At 56.3% G+C, this 21915-nt stretch overlaps 1 protein-coding gene across 2 annotated transcripts; it reads left to right on the top strand.

The window, feature by feature from the left end:
• Positions 1-820: 820 nt before the first annotated feature.
• On the top strand, positions 821-21101 carry ATP1A3 (ATPase Na+/K+ transporting subunit alpha 3). Of its 2 annotated transcripts, none has more exons than XM_070450776.1 (23): positions 821-1000; positions 5007-5096; positions 5212-5271; positions 5409-5612; positions 7027-7140; positions 7254-7388; positions 7938-8055; positions 8186-8454; positions 9861-10059; positions 10142-10251; positions 10338-10472; positions 12621-12813; positions 13055-13230; positions 13318-13454; positions 14085-14235; positions 14354-14522; positions 17268-17422; positions 17501-17624; positions 18766-18911; positions 19471-19601; positions 20034-20135; positions 20363-20454; positions 20708-21101. In XM_070450776.1, the coding sequence occupies exons 1-23, from the start codon at positions 995-997 to the stop codon at positions 20734-20736; spliced, it is 3045 nt and encodes a 1014-aa protein (XP_070306877.1). In that variant the 5' UTR covers positions 821-994; the 3' UTR covers positions 20737-21101. The 2 variants fall into 2 exon arrangements, with proteins under 2 accessions (XP_070306877.1, XP_070306876.1); XM_070450775.1 differs by having other exon boundaries at positions 4968-5096.
• The last annotated feature ends 814 nt before the right edge of the window (positions 21102-21915 follow it).

Here is a 21915-nt window from a genome sequence, read left to right as displayed (position 1 = left end):
TGTTTTCCTTGCTATGTGTTTGTGAGTCTCTGGGCTTGTTTTGATGGGGTACTGTAGGATGTGTAGGAGGTGATAAGCTGGTGTGTGATGGAATGTGATTGTGAAACTGGTGGTGTGTGGTGGGTGGTGTTGGTGGGTGTCCCCAGCATCTGTGCTCTCTGGGTGACGGTCAGGTGTGAGTCCGATGCTTGGTGGAATTATCTGGCTGTGATGAGTCTCCTGTGTACCTATGCAGTTGTGTCTCGTTGGATAACTGCCATGCCATAGTGGGTAGGGGGCGGTCACACAGTGAGGGGGCCTCAGAGCCCCGCCCCCTCTGCAGCGTCCCTGCTCATTGCGGGGTATCTTTCTCGCCTCTTGGGTTCCCTCCACCTACCCCTCCTGAACAGCACCCCAGTCTCCAGGGCTCCCCCTGCTTCATTGCAGAGAAGGGTGCTCTGGCCTTCCTGCCTTATTGCAGTGGTTTACGGGGCTTCCCCCCACCCGGGGTTCACCTTCCACAGCGCCCCCTCCCTTTGGTGGCACACAATGAGGGGGGGTTCCGGGGCTCTCCCCCCTCAGCGCCCCCTCCTTGGAGGCTACACCCCATACTGCGGGGGTTTCCACGTCCCTCATTGCGGGGGGGGGGGGCTCTCCGGGTTCTCATCCTCCCGCAGCGCTCCCCCTTCGCCGCCGAGCCGCCACTTTGCGGAGGCTGGGGGGCGGGGAGAACAGCTGCAGTACCGGGGGCGTGGCCGCGGGCCATCCATCAGGGCGGCGGCGCCTCTGATTGGCCGGCGCCGGGCCCCACCGCGGGCGCGGGCATATGAGGAGGCGGAGGCGGCGGCGGGCGCCGCAGACTCTGTGCGGTAGGGCTGACCGCCGGACCCACACGCGGACCGAGGCGCGGGCGCTGCAGAGGCCCCCAGCCCGAGCCCGCGCCTGAACCCACCCTGAGGCCCCCTGCCCCGGCCCCTGCCCCGCCCGCGTGCCCCTGTCCCCCGGAGCCGCCAAGATGGGGGTAGGTGCTCAGGCCAGCCAGGCGATGCCTGTGTGTGTGTGTGTGTGTGCGTGTGTCTGCGTGTGTGACATTGTGGGTCCAGTGACATTGGGTGCCTGCGGAGAGCGGGGGCGAGGACTCTAAGACCTCTGCTCTCTGGGACCTGGGTGCAGGACCCTGGGAGCCGGCTGACCCGGCCCGTCCGTGTGGTTGTGTCGCTGGTTGAGTGTGTGCGCGGGCAGCCTGGGTCGGCGGGAGCCTGTGGCGCATGTTGGCATGTCCTTTGTGTGCGGGTTCCGCGGGGCACGGACCGGCCTTCGGCCTCTCTGTCTGACCTGGTGTGGTTCCCTGCTCAGCCGAAGATGTGCGTGTGCGTGTGTGCATTCCTGGTTCTGTCAGGCCTGGCAACACCGTTCGCCTGCGATTGTGTGGCCCGGGTCGTGTCCGAATGCCTGCACCCTTGTCTGGGTGTGTCTGAACGCCGGTGTTTGTGTCTGGGGGTGTTGAAGACTGTCTGCTTCCGTGGCCAGGCGGGGATAGGTCTAGACTATGAGATGCACACCCGATGACCTCCCTTTCTCCTTCCAGGCCCGCATGGGGGTGCTCCGCACTGCGGAGCAGCCTGGGTCTGCAGCGTGTGTCTACCTTCTAATCTGGGGGAGCAGATCTGGGGGCTGGGGGGTAGCAGGAGAGCCACAGCAAGGAGAATGAGTGCCTGGCTGAGGGCTGTGTGTGCAAATGCGTGTTGTGGGGTATTGTGCATGCCCGGCTTTGCCCTTTCCTCTGTGTCCGTGTGTCCTTGTCTGTGAGTTTCTCCAGCAGATGCCGCCTCTTTCCCTGGCTGACCACCTGACCCCCCAGCTGCAGCCCTGGATCCCTCCCCGAGTGTCTGGGGCGGGGCCAGAGGGAGGGGGTGGGGGGAAGGAGGCTGGTGGGCTGGGCTGGGTGGGATGAAGAGAGAGGGGGTTGGGATAGGAAAGGGAATATGAGGGATGGGGAGAAAGATGGCGGATGAAGGCTGTTGGGTCCAGGGACGGAGGTGGGGGATGGGGCTGCAGATCAGAGGATGGGGGTGGGCAAGGGGAGAAGGGAAGAAGAATTGGATGGGGAGAGGACTGGGAGAGAGAAGAGGCGGGTGGGAGTCAGTGATGGCTTCCAGGTAAGTGGAAATGGAAGGGAAGCCGTGGGCAGAGTGGAAGAGAGGACTGAGGCTAAATGCCGTAGATAAGAAATTGGGGACGGGTCTTAGGAAAAGATGTGGGACAGGAGAAGTGAGCGCTTTAGACATGGGAGACAGAGACTTGGAAAGACAGAGAGAAATGAGTGGACACAGAGAGAGATGCTCTGAAAAAGACAAAGAGACAGAGAGACAAAGAGACATAGACACAAAGAGACAGAGAAAAGAGATATAGAGACAAAGAAAGAGACAGACACAGGCAGAAGGATATGGAAAGATAGAGAGATACAGACAAGGAGAGACATGGAGACAGAGAAACTGAGGCTGAGATGAGGAGACCCAAGGGCAGACATATGCCATCCAGAGACAACCAGAGGCAGCCTGAATGACAGGAACAGGGGACAGAGGGCACAAGGGGAGGTCGACAGAGACGCTGAGATGCGGCCTCAGACACCTTGAAAGGGGGAGGGAGGGGTGGGCTGAGGGGCAGAGCCTGCCTGAGTTCGGCTGGCTTCCGAGGCTGGCAGCATGGAAAATGGTGAGGAGCTGCAGAGGCGGGCTGCAGCGGCCAGACAGGCGTGTCCCCCACCCTCCGAGGTGCTCCCGCCCCGCAGTGCGCCCATCTGGGCCTCCTGCCTTGACTGGGAAAGCCTCGGCTCCCCCTCCAACAGATGGAAGCCCGCCCCCAAGGGAGTCTGGTCATGGCAAGGGCAAGCAGGAGCCAAGGCTCGCCTGCCAGGGACCGGGGTATCCCAGCCCCTCCTCCCTCAGATCCAGGAGTCCAGGCCCCCAGCCCCTCCTCCCTCAGATCCAGGGGTCCAAACCCCCAGCCCCTCCTCCCTCAGACTCAGGAGTCCAGGCTCCAGTCTCTCCTCTCTCAGATGGAGGAGTCTGGAGCTCCACCCCTGGGTCTCACAGCGACCCAAGCATCAGCTCCCTGGCCTTCCCTAAGGCCTCAGGGGTGAGCAGCTAGTTTTCTTCCCACCTCCCTCCAGTCCCCCTGTCTCCTCTCTTGCCTGCCCCTCATTTCTCTAACTTGCGTCCACGACCTTGTATCTCCACTCTCTCCGTCCTTGGGTCTGCCTCTTGCAAAGGCTGAGACCCTTCCTGAAGCGGGGATGGAGGAGGGTCCTCCCTGCCCCTCGAATCTCCATGCTCTGTGTCAGACGCAGCGCAGCTGCAGGGCTGGCCCATGGCCAAGCCACCCTCCTGCCCCCTGAAACCCAGGCTCCCAGGTCTCTAAGATGCAGTAGCCCCCCGGGCTCAGCCTCCGGGTCTGGGGGCAGAGAGCAGGCAGCTCAACCCTCTACAAGGTCACGAGGGGATTAGCGCTGAGCTGCGCTGAGCCTGAGATCCCAGCTTGGCTCTGGGCCCGTAAGATCTGTCAGCGGTTCCCACCCCTCCTGCCAGCCTCCAAGGATGCTGCCTTCCCCATGAGCCCAAGCCCCCAGACTGGAACTTCCATCGCCCCCCCCACACTACATCCAGTTCACGCCAGGCCTGGGGGACTTGTGCCTCTTGCTCTTCTGCATCCGAAATCCCAGCCAGCAGCTAGTCTGTCCTTCAGAGGCCTAAACATACCCACCCCCGTCCAAACACGTTCATGGCTCCTGCCAGCCCCCAGGAGAGAAGCTAGGCCCACAGCTTGTCAGTCAAGCCCCTCAGGACCAACTGCACATTCAGCCAGGCCACCATCCCTGAGCCCAACAGGCGACCTCCTGGGCATTTGTCCCAACTGGGTCCTCTGAAAGAGACATCCATGGAGTTGGGAGAAGAGACCCAAGAGAAGAGCCAGGAAGAAAAGACAGGGAGAGACCTGGGGGAGTTATATGGGGGAGACCTGGGGCTGGAAGCACAGAGATGCCAAGAAAGATGGGAGAGAGAGAGATACGGGGGTAGAGAGGAAGATGGCAGAGGGAGATCATGAGAGACAGACAGACAGACAAGACGGTTGAAACAGTAGAGATAGGGAGAGGCATACCGAGCATAACAGAAAGGGAGGTACCTTGAGAGATGAAGACAGAGAGAAGAGATAAGGGTGGACGGAAAATACTGACACTCAGAGATACTCTAAGAGCCCCACACACCAACTTGGAAAGAGATAGAAGCCCAGGGAGCACACAGAGAGACGGACTCAGCCAGACTCAGGGAGAGAGTGCAAGAGACGGGGATGGATATTGTATGAGATGGAAAACATAAAGAGCCGGAGATCAGAGAGAGACAAAAGTCTCAGAGAGACTCGCGTCAAGCTGCAGACACAGAGGATGTGAAGTGATGGGAGACTGCGATCAGAGAGATGGAGATCCCCACAGTTGGAGAGATGGAGAGGTACAGTGGCAGAAGGAGACAGAGAGAGACAGAGGGGGATAAGACACAGTCTCAAACAGAGGCCTGGAGAGACAGATCAAGAGAGACAGACCAACAGACATAGCGAGAGACAGACACTTGGGGGGTGGGGTGGGGGGCTTGGGCAAGCCCAGGGAGAGGGAGAAAGAGACAGAAAGACACACAGAGACAAAAAAGGTGGACACAGAAGGGGAGAGACCTAGAGACAGACAGAGAGAGAGGCATAGACAGACCCAGATGGAGACTCGCTGGCACAGAGATCCAAGGACCCTGAGATGGGGGGGGTGGGGGCGTTGGGAGGGGCTGGGGGGTTGGAAGCAATAGGAGGAGACAAGCCTCGGGAGTTCTGAGAGACACCCAGGCTACAGGGCGGGGGACAGACGGACCCCCCAGAGCAGGGCCAGCCCGGAGACGCAGCTGCACAGCCGCAGGGCGCTGCCCCCTGTAACCCCTTCTCGCCCGCAGTCTGGTGGTTCTGACAGCTATCGTGTCGCCACCTCGCAGGACAAGAAAGATGACAAGGGCTCGCCCAAGAAGAGCAAGGGCACCAAAGACCGCCGGGACCTGGATGACCTCAAGAAAGAGGTGGCGATGGTGAGTCCCACCCTCTGCGCCCGCCCGGAGCAGGCCCCTCCCCCAACGACTCCCCCCCCCCCCCCCGCCAGGCCTCCACGCTCACCCGATGTCCCCCAAAACTCCTGTTCTTCAGACAGAGCACAAGATGTCCGTGGAAGAGGTCTGCCGGAAATACAACACCGACTGTGTGCAGGTACGGCCGGGCTGGTGGGACAGGGGTCCCCGGGGTGGGGGGGAGGTGTGACCCCCCCAAGGCCTGAGGGTGCTCTGTAGTGTTGGGGGTGCCAGGGTTTCTCCGGGAGGGTCCTAAGTGAGTCCTGTGTCCCCCAGGGTCTGACCCACAGCAAAGCCCAGGAGATCCTGGCCCGAGATGGGCCCAACGCACTCACACCGCCGCCGACCACCCCAGAGTGGGTCAAGTTCTGCCGCCAGCTCTTCGGGGGCTTCTCGATCCTGCTGTGGATTGGGGCCATCCTCTGCTTCCTGGCCTATGGCATCCAGGCGGGCACAGAGGATGACCCTTCTGGCGACAACGTGAGTGCCCTCCACCCGGCCCCACCCAGGAGCTCGTCCCCGTAGAGACATAGAGGCATGTCTCACTTCTCCCCTTGGACTTTTCAAAGCCCTGCCTTCGACTTCTTCCCATCTAACTTTCACAATCACCCAGTGAGAGAACCAGAGATGCAAGGAGGAAAATGGGTTCAAAAAGGACAAGTATGGGACTTCCCTGTTGGTCCAGCGGTTAGGGCTTGGTGCTTCCAATGTAGGGGGCCTGGGTTCGATTCCTGGTCAGGAACTAAGATCCTGCAAGCCACATGGTACAGTTAAAAAAAAAAAAAGGCCAAGTTGCTTGTTCAAGGTCACACAGTAGGAAGTATGAGCTGGGGCTCCATCCCAAAGCTGTGTGACATCACTGGCCTTGAGGATAGACACTAGCAGGTGGTCATGGCCTGAAAGATGCTCACTGAGTGGGCTCACATAGAGACCTAGGCACACCCACGTGCTGATTTATCAGGTCCTGTTCACTCAGCACAGGGGACACACACACTCACGGTCCCATGATGCTCATAAACATAGCCCTGTGTTCTGAGTACATGGCGATCCTTGTACGCACACACCCATGCATGCACATGTACACACTAGTGCAGAGAGTCAGTGCAGGCAGTCACACGAACACATAGATTCAAGCACAGCCACCTAGTTCAGACACACAGGCACAGACACAGTCACGGACTGATAGACAGACAGACAGACACAAGCACCCAAACACACAGTCGCAGGCATAACCTGGTGGCAGACAGAGAGGTGTGAGAGTCAAGCACAGACAGGATTCTCAGAAATTAAAACCTAAACAGGTGAACCGACCCAGAGTCTCAGACCTATGCAGACCAACAAACGGAGACAGAGACAGAGATCCACCTAGAGAAAGTCAAACAGAAACAGTCTCATCCATTTAAAGTCAGGCATTCAGTCAGACAGACAGGCACGTTGACCTTAACACAGACAGACACATGAACAATAGCATACCCACCGATTCTCTGACACCGGCTGAAAGACCCACAAAATAGAGAGATGGACAGACCAGAGGCTCAGACACGCTTTTGCTCAGAAAGAGGGATTCAAGGGAATTCCCTGGTGGTCCAGTGGTTAGGACCCCGTGCTTTCACTGCCGAGGGCCTGGGTTTGATCCTTGGTCAGGGAACTAAGATCCCATAAGCTGTGTGGCAAGGCCAATAAATAAATAGAACCAACATTTTAAAAAGAGAGAAAGACTCAAACATGGACAGCCAGAGAGACACAGACCCTCAAATAGATATAACCTGAGGTCAGACATACAATTGCAGAAGCCCACTGACTCACAAGCTTTCTCCCCAGACTGCACACATCTCAAGGTAGGGCCGGTGAGGAGTTGCTGTGGCGCGGGCTGTGACCTTGTGTCTCCCCACAGCTGTACCTGGGCATCGTGCTGGCGGCCGTGGTCATCATCACCGGCTGCTTCTCCTACTACCAGGAAGCCAAGAGCTCCAAGATCATGGAATCCTTCAAGAACATGGTTCCCCAGGTGAGGGGTGCCCAGGAAGGGGCCTGGTGGGGTGTGGACAGCTGCCGAGGCTGTGCCCAGTGACCTCAGGCAGAGAGCGTCAGGGAGGTAACGCCTCTCCATCCCACCTGCAGCAAGCCCTGGTCATCCGGGAAGGTGAGAAGATGCAGGTGAACGCTGAGGAGGTGGTGGTTGGGGACCTGGTGGAGATCAAGGGTGGAGACCGAGTTCCAGCCGACCTGCGCATCATCTCAGCCCACGGCTGCAAGGTGGGCGTGGGGCCCAGCTCTGCCCTTCCTGGAGCAGCCCAGGAGTCCAGGCCCCCAGTCCCTCCTCCCTCAGACCCAGGGGTCCAGGCCCCCAGCCCCTCCTCCCTCAGACCCAGGAGTCCAGACCCGCAGTCCCTCCTCCCTCAGACCCAGGGGTCCAGGCCCCCAGCCCCTCCTCCCTCAGACCCTGGATCCAGGCTCCCAGTCCCTCCTCCCTCAGACCCTGGATCCAGGCCCCCAGTCCCTCCTCCCTCAGACCCAGGGGTCCAGGCCCCCTCCTCCTCCCTCGGACCTACAAGTACCTTTGACCTTGCCTAGAAGTTGCATCCTCCCACCTTCAAGAGCCCAATCTCTGTCCTCCAGACACAGACACCCAGACTTCTAGGTCTCTAGCTGTGACCTCCACAGACACAGGTTTCCTTTATTAATGAGATTTCTGCCTCATTAACAAAACAAATGAACAAACAAAAATCTTGAAAACTCCTCTGAGCAAATGCCAGTTGAGCCCAGGCCCGAGGTTGAGCCCTGTCTCCTGTGCCCCCACCCTAGGTGGACAACTCCTCCCTGACCGGCGAATCAGAGCCCCAGACCCGCTCCCCCGATTGCACGCACGACAACCCCCTGGAGACCCGGAACATCACCTTCTTTTCCACCAACTGCGTGGAAGGTGAGACAGTCGGGGCGGGGCGGGTACCCGGGTGGGGCCGGACTGGTCCAGACAGATAGACGTGCCTCCGGGGCTCGGGAGTCCCACTGCACCTCGCTGAGCCTCAGGCCTGAACCCTCTGGCCCCACAGGCACGGCTCGGGGCGTGGTGGTGGCCACGGGTGACCGCACTGTCATGGGCCGCATTGCGACTCTGGCTTCGGGGCTGGAGGTGGGCAAGACGCCCATCGCCATCGAGATCGAGCACTTCATCCAGCTCATCACCGGCGTGGCCGTCTTCCTGGGTGTCTCCTTCTTCATCCTGTCCCTCATTCTTGGATACACCTGGCTCGAGGCTGTCATCTTCCTCATCGGCATCATCGTGGCCAATGTCCCAGAGGGCCTTCTGGCCACTGTCACCGTAAGGCCCAGACCCCTGGGTCTGAGGGAGGAGGGGGCTGGGGACCCGATGGCAAGGATCTTTTCTTTAAAAAAGTTTTTTATTTGGCTGCACTGGGTCTTAGTTGCTGCATGCAGAACCCTTAGGCAATGATCTTATTTTATTTACTTATTTATTTTTTGGCTGCCCCACACAGCCTGTGAGATCTTAGTGCCCCGACCAGGAGTGGAACCTGTGCCTCTTGCATTAGAAGGTGAATTCTTAGCCACTCAAGTCCAATGGAAATGATCTTGATTGCAACTTGGGGGGGCAAATTGCAATCAAGACATCAAGGGCCAAATCCTCCCAGACGTTGAATAAGGAGGGTCCTGGGACTCAGAGGGCCTCCTGAACAAAATAAACCAACAGGGATTTCCCTGGCTGTCCAGTGGTTAGGACTCTCTGCTTTCACTGCCAGGGGCCTGGATTTGATCCCTGGTCGGGGAACTAAGATCCCACAAGCTAACCACCCTATCATTTTTGAAGTTAACTTACAAAATTAGGAAGCACACTCTCATGGTAAAAAGTCGAAAGAATACATTAAAATAGTTAAAGAGTAAAAGAAGTCTGGACCCACTACCTAGCCTAGCCATCAACCCCCCTTCAGAAGCAGGCTCACTGCACTGTTCCCAGCAGAGGTGGGCATATTCCCACATATGTAGTAACTGTTTTCAGGGTACACAGAAGGGACCATTCTAGGAATACTATTCTGCTCCTTGATTCTTTTAGAATCAATAGATCCTGCAAACTTTTCCATATTAGCATATTCAAAGCTACTCTAGGTCAAGGCCTTTTATTGACCTACACGGTACACACAAGAGTTGCACATATGAACATACAACCTGATGAGCTGGAGTCAGCTGAAGACACTCTAGGTCAGCTGCCCCCAGATGGAGTTCCCCAGAAACCCTCTCAAGACCTTGTTCAGCCCCTCCCCCACAACGCCAGGATTACCCCTAGGATAGCCTGGTTTCAAACAGTAGTTTTTGTACTTCACGTCAGTGGAATCATTCATCAGCAACTCTTGTTTCTGCCTCTTCTTTGCTGAATGTTAGTTTTGAGCTTCACCCATGTGGTTGTAGGCAGTGATCTCTTATCCTTTTTCATCACCGTATAGTATTCCCATCTTTTATTTCTCCATTTTTCACTTCTGTTGTTAGGGAACATTTTGGTTGTTTCTGTTTGGGACTATTATGTCATTGCTGTGAACATTCTAGTATATTTTGGGGGGTGCGTCTGAGCCCGTTTCTATGGGTCTGTGCCTTGGGTGGAGTCTCTGGGTGATTCTTTACCCAGGATTCTCTTTGGGCTATGCAGTCAGGTTGTTGCCAGCCCAGCCCTGCCACCTGACTCTACCTGTAACTCACCTGTCCTTGCACATGCTGCAGGTGTGTCTGACACTGACTGCCAAGCGCATGGCTCGGAAGAACTGCCTTGTGAAAAACCTAGAGGCTGTAGAGACCCTGGGCTCCACGTCCACCATCTGCTCAGACAAGACAGGGACCCTCACCCAGAACCGCATGACAGTCGCCCACATGTGGTTTGACAACCAGATCCACGAGGCCGACACCACTGAGGACCAGTCAGGTGAGGGTGGAGCCCAGACAGGACTAAGGGTGCTTGGACCCCCCCCCCAGGTGTCCCTTGCCCTGACTGGTGGATTTTTCAGGGACTTCATTTGACAAGAGCTCGCATACCTGGGTGGCCCTGTCCCACATTGCTGGACTCTGCAACCGTGCTGTCTTCAAGGGGGGTCAGGACAATGTCCCCGTGCTCAAGGTGGGTCCCACCTCCCACTGGCCTCAGCCCGGCTGCTGCCCACCCCACGCTTCTCTGCTCTGACAGCCCTCTCTCCTGCCCTACAGAGGGATGTGGCCGGGGATGCCTCCGAATCTGCTCTGCTCAAGTGCATCGAATTGTCCTCTGGCTCTGTGAAGCTGATGCGTGAACGTAATAAGAAAGTGGCTGAGATCCCCTTCAACTCCACTAACAAATACCAGGTACCCTGGGGCTCTCCACTTTCTCTGTGATGCTGAAAAAGCAGTCAGCTCTGCCCTACTGCCCTCCTGCTTTGGGCAAGCTATTAACTTTCCCAGAGCCTCAGTTTACCCATCTGTAAAATGGGACTGATAGTGGAGAGAGGAACAGAGATGGGAGTGAGAGCAAGGTCTCTGAGAGTGGGAGGCAAAGGAGTAAAGATTTCCTTGTAGCAGAGTGGGAACAAGCCAGAGATCTCTTTCATTCATTCAGTAGATATATTTTTAAGCAGCCACCATATGTCTGAGATGCTTGTGTTAGGTGCTGGAGAGACATAACAGCAGTGAGTGAAACAGTGAAGTTCCTCCTCTTGTGGAACTTATGCTCTTGTGCCAGGAGACAGACAATGACAGAGGCATGAGGACTTGAGAAAATTTGGAATATGTCAGCCAGTCACCATGCTGAGGGAGGAAGCCCTGCAGGTATCTGGGGGGCAGTGGGCATAGTATGTGCAAAGGTCCTGAGGCAGGAATGTGTTGAGGTATCTATCTGAACAATAGTCAGGGGGTGTGGAGCCAGAAAGCATGGTGGGAGATGAGGACTGTGTGTGCTGGGCCAGGTCCCGTCAGGCCTCATGAGCTGTGGACACAACTTGAGTGTGACCCTGGGGGGAACGTGAGCTAAGGAGCAGGGTAGAGATGGGACCTGACTCACATTTTTCAAAGCTGCTTTATGGAGATCTAGTTCATACACCATCATAGATCACCCACATAAAGTACATAATTCAAGAATTTTAGTATAGTCACACATAGTATATAGTACAGTATAATATATACAGCATAGTATAGCTAGCATCTACTCAGTCAGTTTTAGAGAATTTCCATCATCTCAAAAAATACCCTCACACACAAAAAAAAATACCCTCACACTCTCTGGCTTTGTTCCCCTACCTCTCCCATCTCCCCAAGCCCTAAGCAACTACTAATCTACGTCCTGTCTCTGTGCCCTTGCTTATTCTCGACACTTCATGTAAACACAATCCTACAATATGTGTTTTTGAGTGTCTGAGTTCTCTCACTCAGCATCATGTTTTCCAGGCTCAGGGCTTCCCTGCTGGCTCAGACAGTAAAGAATCCGCCTGCACCGTGGGAGACCTGGGTTTGATCCCTGGGTTGGGAAGATCCCCTGGAGAAGGAATGACTTACCCACTTCAGTATTCTGGCCTAGAGAATTCAATGGACTGTAGGGTCCATGGGGTCACAGAGTCGGACACGACCGAGTGACTTTTACTTCCCTTTCCTTCCATATTGTAGCACGTATCAGTACTCCATTCCTTTATATGGCTGAATAACTTTGCATTGTATAGCGAGATCACATTTTGTTGATCCATTCATGTATCAACGGACATCTGGGTTATTTGCACCCTTTGGCTACTATGAATAATGCTGCTGTGAACATCCGTCTACAAGTTTCTGTGTGGACATCGTCTGCATGCCTCCTGGGTATATACCCGGGGATTGCCAGCTTACGTTGTAACTCTATGTTTAAGCTTTGTGGGGATAGCCAGGCTGTTTTCCAAAGTGGCTGCACCACTTTTCACTGACTCTCATATTTTAAAGTCTCCTTCTGCCTACAATGAGGGGGAAATAAAAATACAGTGGGGAGGGGAAGACAGACTCAGGGACTCGATGTGGGGGTGCTGCTGTGACATTTCATATGAGAGATGCTGGTGGCTGAATGGGAAGGCAGGGAGATGAGAAGAGTTCAGAATCTTGAGTACTTCAGAGGTGAGCTGAACAGATTTGGTGATGGGGTCTAGTGTGAGATGAGAGATCATTGGGCGAGGCAGAGAGGAATGCACGTATCCTCAGGACCCTTGAGATTTCTGTGAGAGAGACACAGAGGAGAAGAAATATTCATCAGACAAAGAGACAGAAACGGACAGGGATGAGCAGAGATCTCTGTGAGAGAGTCCGAGAAACAGATGACAATCTCTCAGGCAGAGAGATCCAGGCAGTGCCCTCTGGGGAGCCCGGCGGTGGTCCGTCCTGGCATCCGTGGCATCCTGGCACCCGAGGGGGTGGCAGGGAGTCCTCTTCCCCCCGGCTGGGCGCAGGTAGCTTCCAGTCCCTGGGAGGCTCAGGCACGGCCACCCTCGGCTTTGTTCGCAGCTTTCCATCCATGAGACCGAGGACCCCAGTGACAACCGGTACCTGCTGGTGATGAAGGGCGCCCCCGAGCGCATCCTGGACCGCTGCTCCACCATCCTGCTGCACGGCAAGGAGCAGCCGCTGGATGAGGAGATGAAGGAGGCCTTCCAGAATGCCTACCTTGAGCTCGGCGGCCTGGGCGAGCGCGTGCTTGGTGGGCACCCGGGGTGGGGCCAAGTTGGGGCGGGGACCGGAGGGTGCTGCCCAGAGCCTGGCTCAGAATAGGATCTCCCAGAATGCACCATGATTGAATGAATGACAGGGGAAGCCATCTTTCAGAAATGAGTGTGGACTGACTCTGGCCAGCTGGGGAGTTTGATTGCTGCCATGGGAGCTGTGGGAAGGAGGCAGGGAGGACTGAGGCTGGAGCGCCCGTTCCTTTCTCCCCTCACCAGGTTTCTGCCACTACTACCTGCCCGAGGAGCAGTTCCCCAAGGGCTTTGCCTTCGACTGCGATGATGTGAACTTCACCACCGACAACCTCTGCTTCGTGGGCCTCATGTCCATGATTGACCCTCCCCGAGCAGCTGTCCCCGACGCGGTGGGCAAGTGCCGCAGTGCAGGCATCAAGGTGTGGCCCGAGGGGCAGCGGGGGAGGCAGGGCCAGGGCTCCAGGGGCCAGCGGTGAGGCTGGACCATTTGCACACAATGTCTGCAGGTCATCATGGTCACCGGCGATCACCCCATCACGGCCAAGGCCATTGCCAAGGGCGTGGGCATCATCTCTGAGGGCAATGAGACTGTGGAGGACATTGCTGCCCGGCTCAACATTCCCGTCAGCCAGGTCAACCCCCGGTGAGCCCCACCTAGCCCGACTCAGGCCCCTCTGGGATGGTGGGTCCCCTTCCTCCTGGGTCTCCTCTGTTGACTCAGCATCTGGGCCCCATTCCACTTCTATCTTAATGATGAGCAGCCTGGTGCTCCAGCTGCGTGAGGCTGGCAAGGGGTAGGCTCACATCCCAGCTTGGCCACGCATGAGCTCTGTGACCTTGGGCGAGTCATTTAGCCTCTCTGAGCCCCAGTTTCCTCCTCTCTAAAATGGGCTGCTAGTAATTCCCATCTGAGAGGATTCTATGATATCCCTCATTCCTGTGTCCATCAGTCTCTCTTCCTGCCTGTCTTTATGTCTTTGTCTCTCTCATCTGTTCTGACTCCCTTAGCTTTCCCATCCTCACGTCTCTCTCTGGGTCTGTTTCCATTTCCTGGTTGTCTGCATATCTCTGTTCCTCTAAGTCCAGGGTCCCAAAGTTCTTCCTGAGGTCTGCCCTCCGTCCCTCCCGCAGCCCCTCCTGTGCCATCTCCCTTCATCTCTGATCCCACCACCACCACCCCTGCAAAGCCCTTTGTCCCTCTCTCAGAGCTTGGTCCGTCCTCTCCTGTCTGTGGGTCTGTCCGCGTGTCCTGACCACTCTCTACTCTCCCCAGGGACGCCAAGGCCTGCGTGATCCACGGCACTGACCTCAAGGACTTCACCTCCGAGCAAATCGATGAGATCCTGCAGAACCACACCGAGATTGTCTTCGCCCGCACCTCCCCCCAGCAGAAGCTCATCATCGTGGAGGGCTGCCAGAGACAGGTGGGCTGGGCTGGGGCCCCTTAGGGGGAGGGGGCTGGGGGCCTGGACTCCAGGGTCCATGGTGAGAAGAGGGCGCTGCCAGGCCTCCAGGCGCCATGCTCACCCTCTCCCCTTCCAGGGAGCCATCGTGGCCGTGACCGGGGATGGCGTGAACGACTCCCCCGCCCTGAAGAAGGCCGACATCGGGGTGGCCATGGGCATCGCTGGCTCTGACGTCTCCAAACAGGCAGCCGACATGATTCTTCTGGACGACAACTTTGCCTCCATCGTCACGGGTGTGGAGGAGGGTGAGTGAGTCAGCCCAGGTGGCCCTGGAGACTGGGGTCCCTGCGTGAAACCGGAGAAGGGCGAGGGGAACAGGCCAGGGCTGCAGCGGGTGCACGACGGGGAGACCGCGGAATCCCACCAGGCCCCCTGAGCAGCCTGAGCTTGTCCTTTTCAGTTTTCTTCCCCCGACACTGCGTGGGCAGGACTGAGCTGATACACTTCAGGGTCCCTGTGTTGCCCAGCGAGAGCCAGTCTGTTGGGCAAGGCAGAGGTGGAAGTATTTAAAAAATACTCAGTACCCCCCCAAAAAAAAAAAAAATACTCAGAAGTACAACCTCAGGGAGGCAGAGGGTCCAGCAGAGGGGCCCTGAGGAGGCCCCTCCCTCAGCCTGCAGTCGGGAGCCAAGAAGCTTCCCCAAGTATGCAGAAGACACTGTCCAAGTCCCCAGGGCCATGTTGGAGTTTTCACACAGAGAAATGCCAGCGAAGGGAGTTGCAGGCAGAGGCAAGGCTGTGTAGGGGCGCTGGCGGGTGAGGCCAGGCCACCAAGAGCCCAGACCTCAGGGTCCCCTGGGCACCACTTCCTGATGGGTCTGGATGTGGCCTCAGATGGGGCTGGTTCACGTTCAGTTTTATTCTGATCATCCAAGTAATTCATGATAATTTTAGAAAACGCAGAAAAGCATTAAGAAGCACATTAGCATCATCCACAACCTCACCGTCCAGAAATATTCACTGTTCACACTGTGGTGCATTTTCTTCCAGTCTCTCTCTCACATTTCAAATGTGCCCAGTGTAAAAAATAACTCGTTATAAGCAAGAGTTCAAACAGTAGAGCTGAGGCCTACAGCCTCAGGTTAAATGCCCTGAGCCCTTATCTCCTGTGGCCCAGAGGACACACGGTTAACCCTTTCTCATCGCCCCCCAAAACATCTTCCACGCATGTGCAGAGCACACACTCATGGGTGCCTAGTTCATGCCTTCCAGACACTTCTTGGGCTCCTACCTTGTGCATCACGCTGGGGGCTGGAGAATCAGCTGTGAGCAAAGCAGACATGGTCCCTGCCCTCCAGGAACTGGGGGGCCTTCCCCAAGTTAACAAATTATAACATAACAAACATAATTACAGGGACTTGCCTGGAAGTCCAGTACTTAAGACTCCACGCTTCCAATGCAGGAGGCACAGATTCTATCCGTGGTCAGAGAGCTAAGATCCCACATTTCATGCAGCACAGCCAAAAAAAAAAAATAAATAAACCAAAAATAAACAAAACAAACAAAAAAACAAATAATTACTTATTGTGACAGGTCTTAAGAAGAAAACCAGCAGGGTGCTATGATAGGTGATAACAGGGGTCCTACCTTTTTAAAAAAAATTTTTGGCTGCACTGCATGGAGTTGGGGATCCTAGTTCCCCCACTAGGGATTGAACTCGCACCTCCTGTGTTGGAACCACGGAGTCCTAACCACTGGACCTCCAGGGAAGTCCCAGCAGGGGTCCTACCTAGATAAGCAGGGGCAAGGAAGGCCTCTCTGTAGTGAAAGAAGAAGCACAGTTTAACCTTCAGTAGAGGGAGGTCCAGATACACCCACAAGCAGAGCAAGTGGCACAGCGAACCCCCACGTCACACCGCCCAGCTCAGTACACACACTGGGTTATGTTGAAGGTCACTTAAATCATCACCCATAAATATTTAGGGTGAGACCCCAGTAGTTTGTGGAGAGCCACACATGGCAGGGATAGGCAACAGCAGGTGTGACCAGGTGCCTTATTATTTACACAAAGGTGATCATACCATCTATACCACCTCCCACAGAACAGCCTGCCTTTCTGTGCCTTTTTAAAAAATAAGTATGGCAATTCCTATATATATTTTTTGCTGTGCTGTTTGGCTTGTAAGATCTTAATTCTCCATCCAGGGATCAAACTTACGCCCCTGCAGTGGAAGCAGGGAGTCTTAACCAATAGGCCACCAGGGAAGTCCCTCTTTTTTGGCTATTATAATGCTATGGTGGGGCTTCCCTGATAAAGATAATGATAAAGTCGGTAAAGAATCTGCCTGCAATGCAGGAGACCCCGGTTTGATTTCTGGGTTGAGAAGATCTGCTGGAGAAGGGATAGGCTACCCACTCCAGTATTCTTGGGGTTCCCTTCTGGCTCAGCTGGTAAAGAATCCTCCTGCAATGCAGGAGATGGGTTTAATCCCTGGGTTGGGAAGATCTCCTGGAGAAGGGAAAGGCTACCCACTCCAGTATTCTACCTGGAAAATTCCATGAACTCTATAGTCCATGAGGTCGCAAAGAGTTGGACACAACTGAGCGACTTTCAATGCTGTGGTGAACATTCTTGTACTGGCTTTTTGGCAGACATAAACACTCATCCTATAAACCTATGATGAGGATTGCTGGGTCAATAAGGCAGGGATGCTTAACTTTAACAAAAGCTACTGGGAACTCTCTGGTGGTCCAGTGGTTAAGACTCTGCACTTTTGCTGCTGGGGGCACAGGTTCAATCACTGGTCGGGGCAACTAAGATCCTGCAAGCCACGCGGCATGGCCAAAAAAGGAAAAGAAAAGAAACTGCTACACAGTCTTCCTAAGTGGTTGTATTTTGAGAATGTTTGAACAGAGGCAACCTGATCGGATGTCTGAATGGAAAGGCGGGTGGTGAGGGGATGGATTAGGAAGGACTGGGTAGGGAAGGGACAGCGGGACTAGGGCGCCCTGGCGTGGGTGCTGAGGTCTGAGCCCACCCCTGCCAACAGGCCGCCTGATTTTCGACAATCTGAAGAAGTCCATTGCCTACACCCTGACCAGCAACATCCCGGAGATCACGCCCTTCCTCCTGTTCATCATGGCCAACATCCCACTGCCTCTGGGCACCATCACCATCCTCTGCATCGACCTGGGCACCGACATGGTAAGCCCCGGCCACCCCCAGACTCCGGGAGGGCCAGGTCCCCCCCACCACCCTGATTCACCGGCTTCTCCCACCCAGGTCCCTGCCATCTCATTGGCATACGAGGCTGCAGAGAGTGACATCATGAAGAGACAGCCCAGGAACCCACGCACCGATAAGCTGGTCAATGAGAGACTCATCAGCATGGCCTACGGACAGATCGGTGAGGACCTGGGGCCCCTGCCTGGCTTACGGCTGAATGCCCAGTGCCTGGCCCACCTGGGCGCTCGGGAACCTCGTGTTGAATGAGTGGAGTGAAAAGCAGGACATGCTGCCATAGGTCTAGTCATGGCAGTACCAGCACGAACTGGAAAAGAATTTCCAGACACAGAGCATTTCAGAAGGGAGTGAATGTATTAACAGCAAGGAGCAGAGATAATGAAGATACTGCAAATGTAGTGGGTGGGGGAGAGTCAGTGCTTTTCATGGGTTAGTAGCCAGTTTTTTAGCCTCACAATGAAGAAAACTCCTGCTAGAAGGGTGGCATTAGGTGACTGGTTAGGGTGCTAGAGGGTGAGTACCGGGGTGGGCATTTTTACCTGATATGGGGTCAGGAAGCTGGCCAGGAAGGATCGCAGTGTGGGGGCGTTGGCAACAGTTACAGTGGGGTTCAGTCAGTTCTAGAGGTGACATTGGTTCTGGACTCCCCTTCTGTGGCCTTGGTGTGGGACTCCACAAGTTTGGAAGGAGTGACTTAGAGATGGGGGGTGGTCACTGAGGTGGGGCAGGCACGGGTGGAGGAAAGGCCTCCCAGGGGGGCATGTGGGATGCTGAGTGGCAGGTCAGGGCTGGCCCCAGGAGGACCACGCCACTGCTCCACCCCCCAGCATGCTGGGAAGGACCTGTCAGCCTGTGAGCTCTCTGAGGACAGGGGCGAGCCCCATCCTTTGTGCCTCCTCCTCCGTCGGCTGCTGGAGGTGAGGCGTGCAGAGCTTTACTGGTGTCCCAGCAGAGGCTTGGTGGTGGTGGTCAGAGGCCTGGGAAAGTCATTCCTGCATAGGGGGTCCTCAGGGGTTTCCTGGTGGCCAAGTGGCCCGGGTCAAGTGGGAGGGAGCCTCCAGATTCTCCATCTCTGGGGAGCCCCCTCCCTAAGTCTGCTGCTCCAGGGAGCCCATTTCAGGTGCTCACCACCAGGTGGCGCTCTCAGATCGTCCTCTGGGAGCGAAGCCAGGAGGATGCTCAGGCCAGGGGACCAAGCGGCTCACCAGACTCCTGTGCGGGTCTCAAGGGGCCCCAGAGGTGCCCTGGGCTGGCTGCCCGCCCCGACCTGAGCCTCACCTCATCTCCCTACTCTCCTCCTCCAGGAATGATCCAGGCTCTTGGTGGCTTCTTCTCCTACTTCGTGATCCTGGCAGAAAATGGCTTCTTGCCTGGCAACCTGGTGGGCATCCGGCTGAACTGGGATGACCGCACGGTTAACGACCTGGAGGACAGTTACGGACAGCAGTGGGTGCGTAGGGCTGGGTCCCACAGCGTGGCCGTGGGCCTCCCAGGAGGGGTCTCTGCCCACAGCATCCTGGGCCATGGTGAGCTGTCCTATCCATGCACGGGTGGCTTCCTGTGATGGCCCCTCTGCCCTCGGGATCATCAAGACCCTCCCCCAGACACAAGGGGTCTCCTGGCACTCTTTCCCCAACCCATCGTAGTCCTGTCCCCTGGCCAGGCTCTCTGCCCTGCCAGGCAGGAAGCCTTTGTGACCCCCTTCCCAGTCTCTGTCTTCCCTTCAAAGCCCAGGCAGTGTCCCCCCAGGAGGCCCCCAGGGTCTCTGGTCCACAACTAAGGTCACCAGCGCACTCTCTCCTTCCTTGTCTGTTTCCTGACTCTTCCTGAGGGGCTCTGAGCTACAGAGGGCAGACGTGCCCCCCCAGGGCACCCCATCTGGACAGAGTCCCCACTTTGCCTTGGGGACCTACACAGGGGTACACGCAAGGAGCACATGGGCAAGGAGTGGGGGCTGGGACTGCGGCCACACTGACCGCTGACAAACACGTGCATCGTCACCCTCACAGACCTACGAGCAGAGGAAGGTGGTGGAGTTCACGTGCCACACGGCTTTCTTCGTGAGCATAGTGGTTGTGCAGTGGGCTGACCTGATCATCTGCAAGACCCGGAGGAACTCTGTCTTCCAGCAGGGCATGAAGTGAGGGTCGTGGTCGCTGTGGCTGCTTTCTGTCCTGCCCCACATCTGTCTGTTCTGGTTTTGCCTCTGAGTTGATTTTCTCTCCAGTGGTCACATCTATCTTGGATTCCCTGTCTGCCTCTGTGTGTGTGTGTGTGTGTGTGTGTGTGTGTGTGCGCGCGCGTGCGCGCACCCGCGCACTGCTGGGATCTTCCTGGGCCTCTCTCCAGATCTGTCTTACCTTTTTATACCCCTGCCTGTCTGTGTGTCTCTGTCTTCATATTTCACTGTCACCATCTCCCTGGACTCGTCTGTGCCTCGCTGCCTCTTTCTGTCTCCATCCGTGTGTCTCCCTGTCTGTCTCTCTCCCTCTGCCCGTGGGGGTACCTCTCTGTCTATGGGGTGGGGATGCCGGGTGGGCTTCACTGGGTCCAGCCCTGACTGTGCCTGCAGGAACAAGATCCTGATCTTCGGCTTGTTTGAGGAGACAGCCCTGGCGGCCTTCCTGTCCTACTGCCCAGGCATGGACGTGGCCCTTCGCATGTACCCTCTCAAGTGAGTGCCTTTCCCCCTCCAGGTACCACCTGCTCCAGGGTCCTCCCAGGAGCCTTTGCGGTGGAACACCCTCACGGGGTGGGGGGCTTTGTAGACCCAAGCCCAGAGCCATGGCCCGGGCACCCGTCACCTTGGGTACGAAGGATCAGGGAGGCAGTGCGCTGGGCCTGGCCCCTCCTTTCCAACGTGTTGCCCGGCGCTGACTCGCTCCTCTCGCTTCTCCGCAGGCCCAGCTGGTGGTTCTGTGCCTTCCCCTACAGTTTCCTCATCTTCGTCTACGACGAAATCCGCAAACTCATCCTGCGCAGGAACCCCGGGGGTGAGGGGCTAACCGGGGTAGAGGTGGGAGGCGGTGGGGGGAATGGGACCGGGCAGCTGGAGCGGGAGGCGGGAGAGCGCCGCCTGGTGACGATGCTAACCGCACTCTGTCTTCCCCCTCCTCCCCTCCCCTCCGTACCCCCTCCTCCCTTCCGCGCTGTCTCTCCATCCCCTCCTCTCCGGGCCTTCTCCTTCCGGTTCTTTTCCTGTGTCTCTGCCCCTTTGGGCTTCTTTGTGTCGCTGTCTCTCTCCAGGTTGGGTGGAGAAGGAAACCTACTACTGACCTCAGCCCCACCACGTCTCCCGTCTCTTCCCTGCCCCCGCGAGCCCAGGACCGCGCACTCCAGTCCCCCTCGTTTTGTATTCTGGGGGGAGGGGCCCTCTCTCCCCGTGGCCCCGCCCCCTCAAGCGATCTCCCGCCTCCCTCGCCCACGCCCCGCCCCCTGACTGGCTTCGCGCCCCGCCCCCGCCCCAGCGCCCCGCCCCCTGCCTCTCCCCGCCCTCTCTCTTTTGTGTGTGTCTGTTCCTCTCCTCCTCACCCCTGCCTCCCAGACCCCTCCCTGGACTCTTTTTTACTCCCCGTCGCCCCCTGGCTGATGCCGTCTCTGGTTCTGGACGATTATCAAATATATCAGTGGGGAGAGAGAAGCCATGTGTCGCGCTTTGCTTTGTTGGGGGACGGGGAGCGGGGTGTGTGTGGGCGGGACAGCGTTCCCTGTGCTGGCGCCCTTGACTGGGTGATTCACAGAAGCCCAGAAATTTAGCCTGGCATGAACTTGGGAGTCATGGAATCTCAAAACCATCCAATCATGGAGTTTTAGACCCAACAAGGGTTAGTGTGAGAACACTGTGAATTCGCCAGGTGACGGGATCCTGGGATCAGAACACGGGAGAGGGAGTCGGACTCTGAATCCTCTCATACTGGAGAGGACCCTGGGTGGCCATGATGATATAATGGTTCACTGAGCTCCCACTCTGTGCTCTGCCCTCTTCTAAACATTCTACCTGTATTAGTTCACTTAATCCTCACAAGGCACAGAGAGGGAAAGTGACTGGCTCAAGGTCACACAGCTGCGAGGTGACAAATCTGGGATCTGAACCTAGGATGTCCAAGCTCTAAGTCACCATGTTCTTCTCTCTTTTTGTTGAGATAAGCTTCCATATAGTGACTTGCACAGATCTCAAAGGCATAGCTCAATGATTTAAATAATTACATTGATGTAGCCACCATCCATATTGAGCTATAGAACATTTACATCTACCCAGAAAGTTCCTTCATGACCCCTTCCCAATCAGCAGCCACAGGCAACCACTGATCTGCTTTCTGTCACCATCTTTTGGTTGTGCCTGTTCTTGGACTCTGTAGAATTAAATCTTCTGGTGTGCTGCTGCAGGTCCTTCTTATCCTCAACATCAGGTCTATGAGGGTCATCCATGGTATCTCAGGTATCGGTAGCCAACA

This window comes from Odocoileus virginianus, chromosome 20, assembly GCF_023699985.2.
Source record: "Odocoileus virginianus isolate 20LAN1187 ecotype Illinois chromosome 20, Ovbor_1.2, whole genome shotgun sequence".
NCBI classification, from domain to species: domain Eukaryota; kingdom Metazoa; phylum Chordata; class Mammalia; order Artiodactyla; family Cervidae; genus Odocoileus; species Odocoileus virginianus.
Note: the sequence above shows the minus strand (reverse complement) of the source record. Positions and strands in the feature narration are given on the sequence as shown.

What these genes read in the sequence shown, in the direction of transcription:
- ATP1A3 (XM_070450775.1), top strand. An exon ending in ACAATGTCCCCGTGCTCAAG is followed by an intron (nt 10,252 to 10,337) that starts GTGGGTCCCACC and finishes CCTGCCCTACAG; the next exon opens with AGGGATGTGGCCGGGGATGC. An exon ending in CCTGGGCGAGCGCGTGCTTG is followed by an intron (nt 12,814 to 13,054) that starts GTGGGCACCCGG and finishes TCCCCTCACCAG; the next exon opens with GTTTCTGCCACTACTACCTG.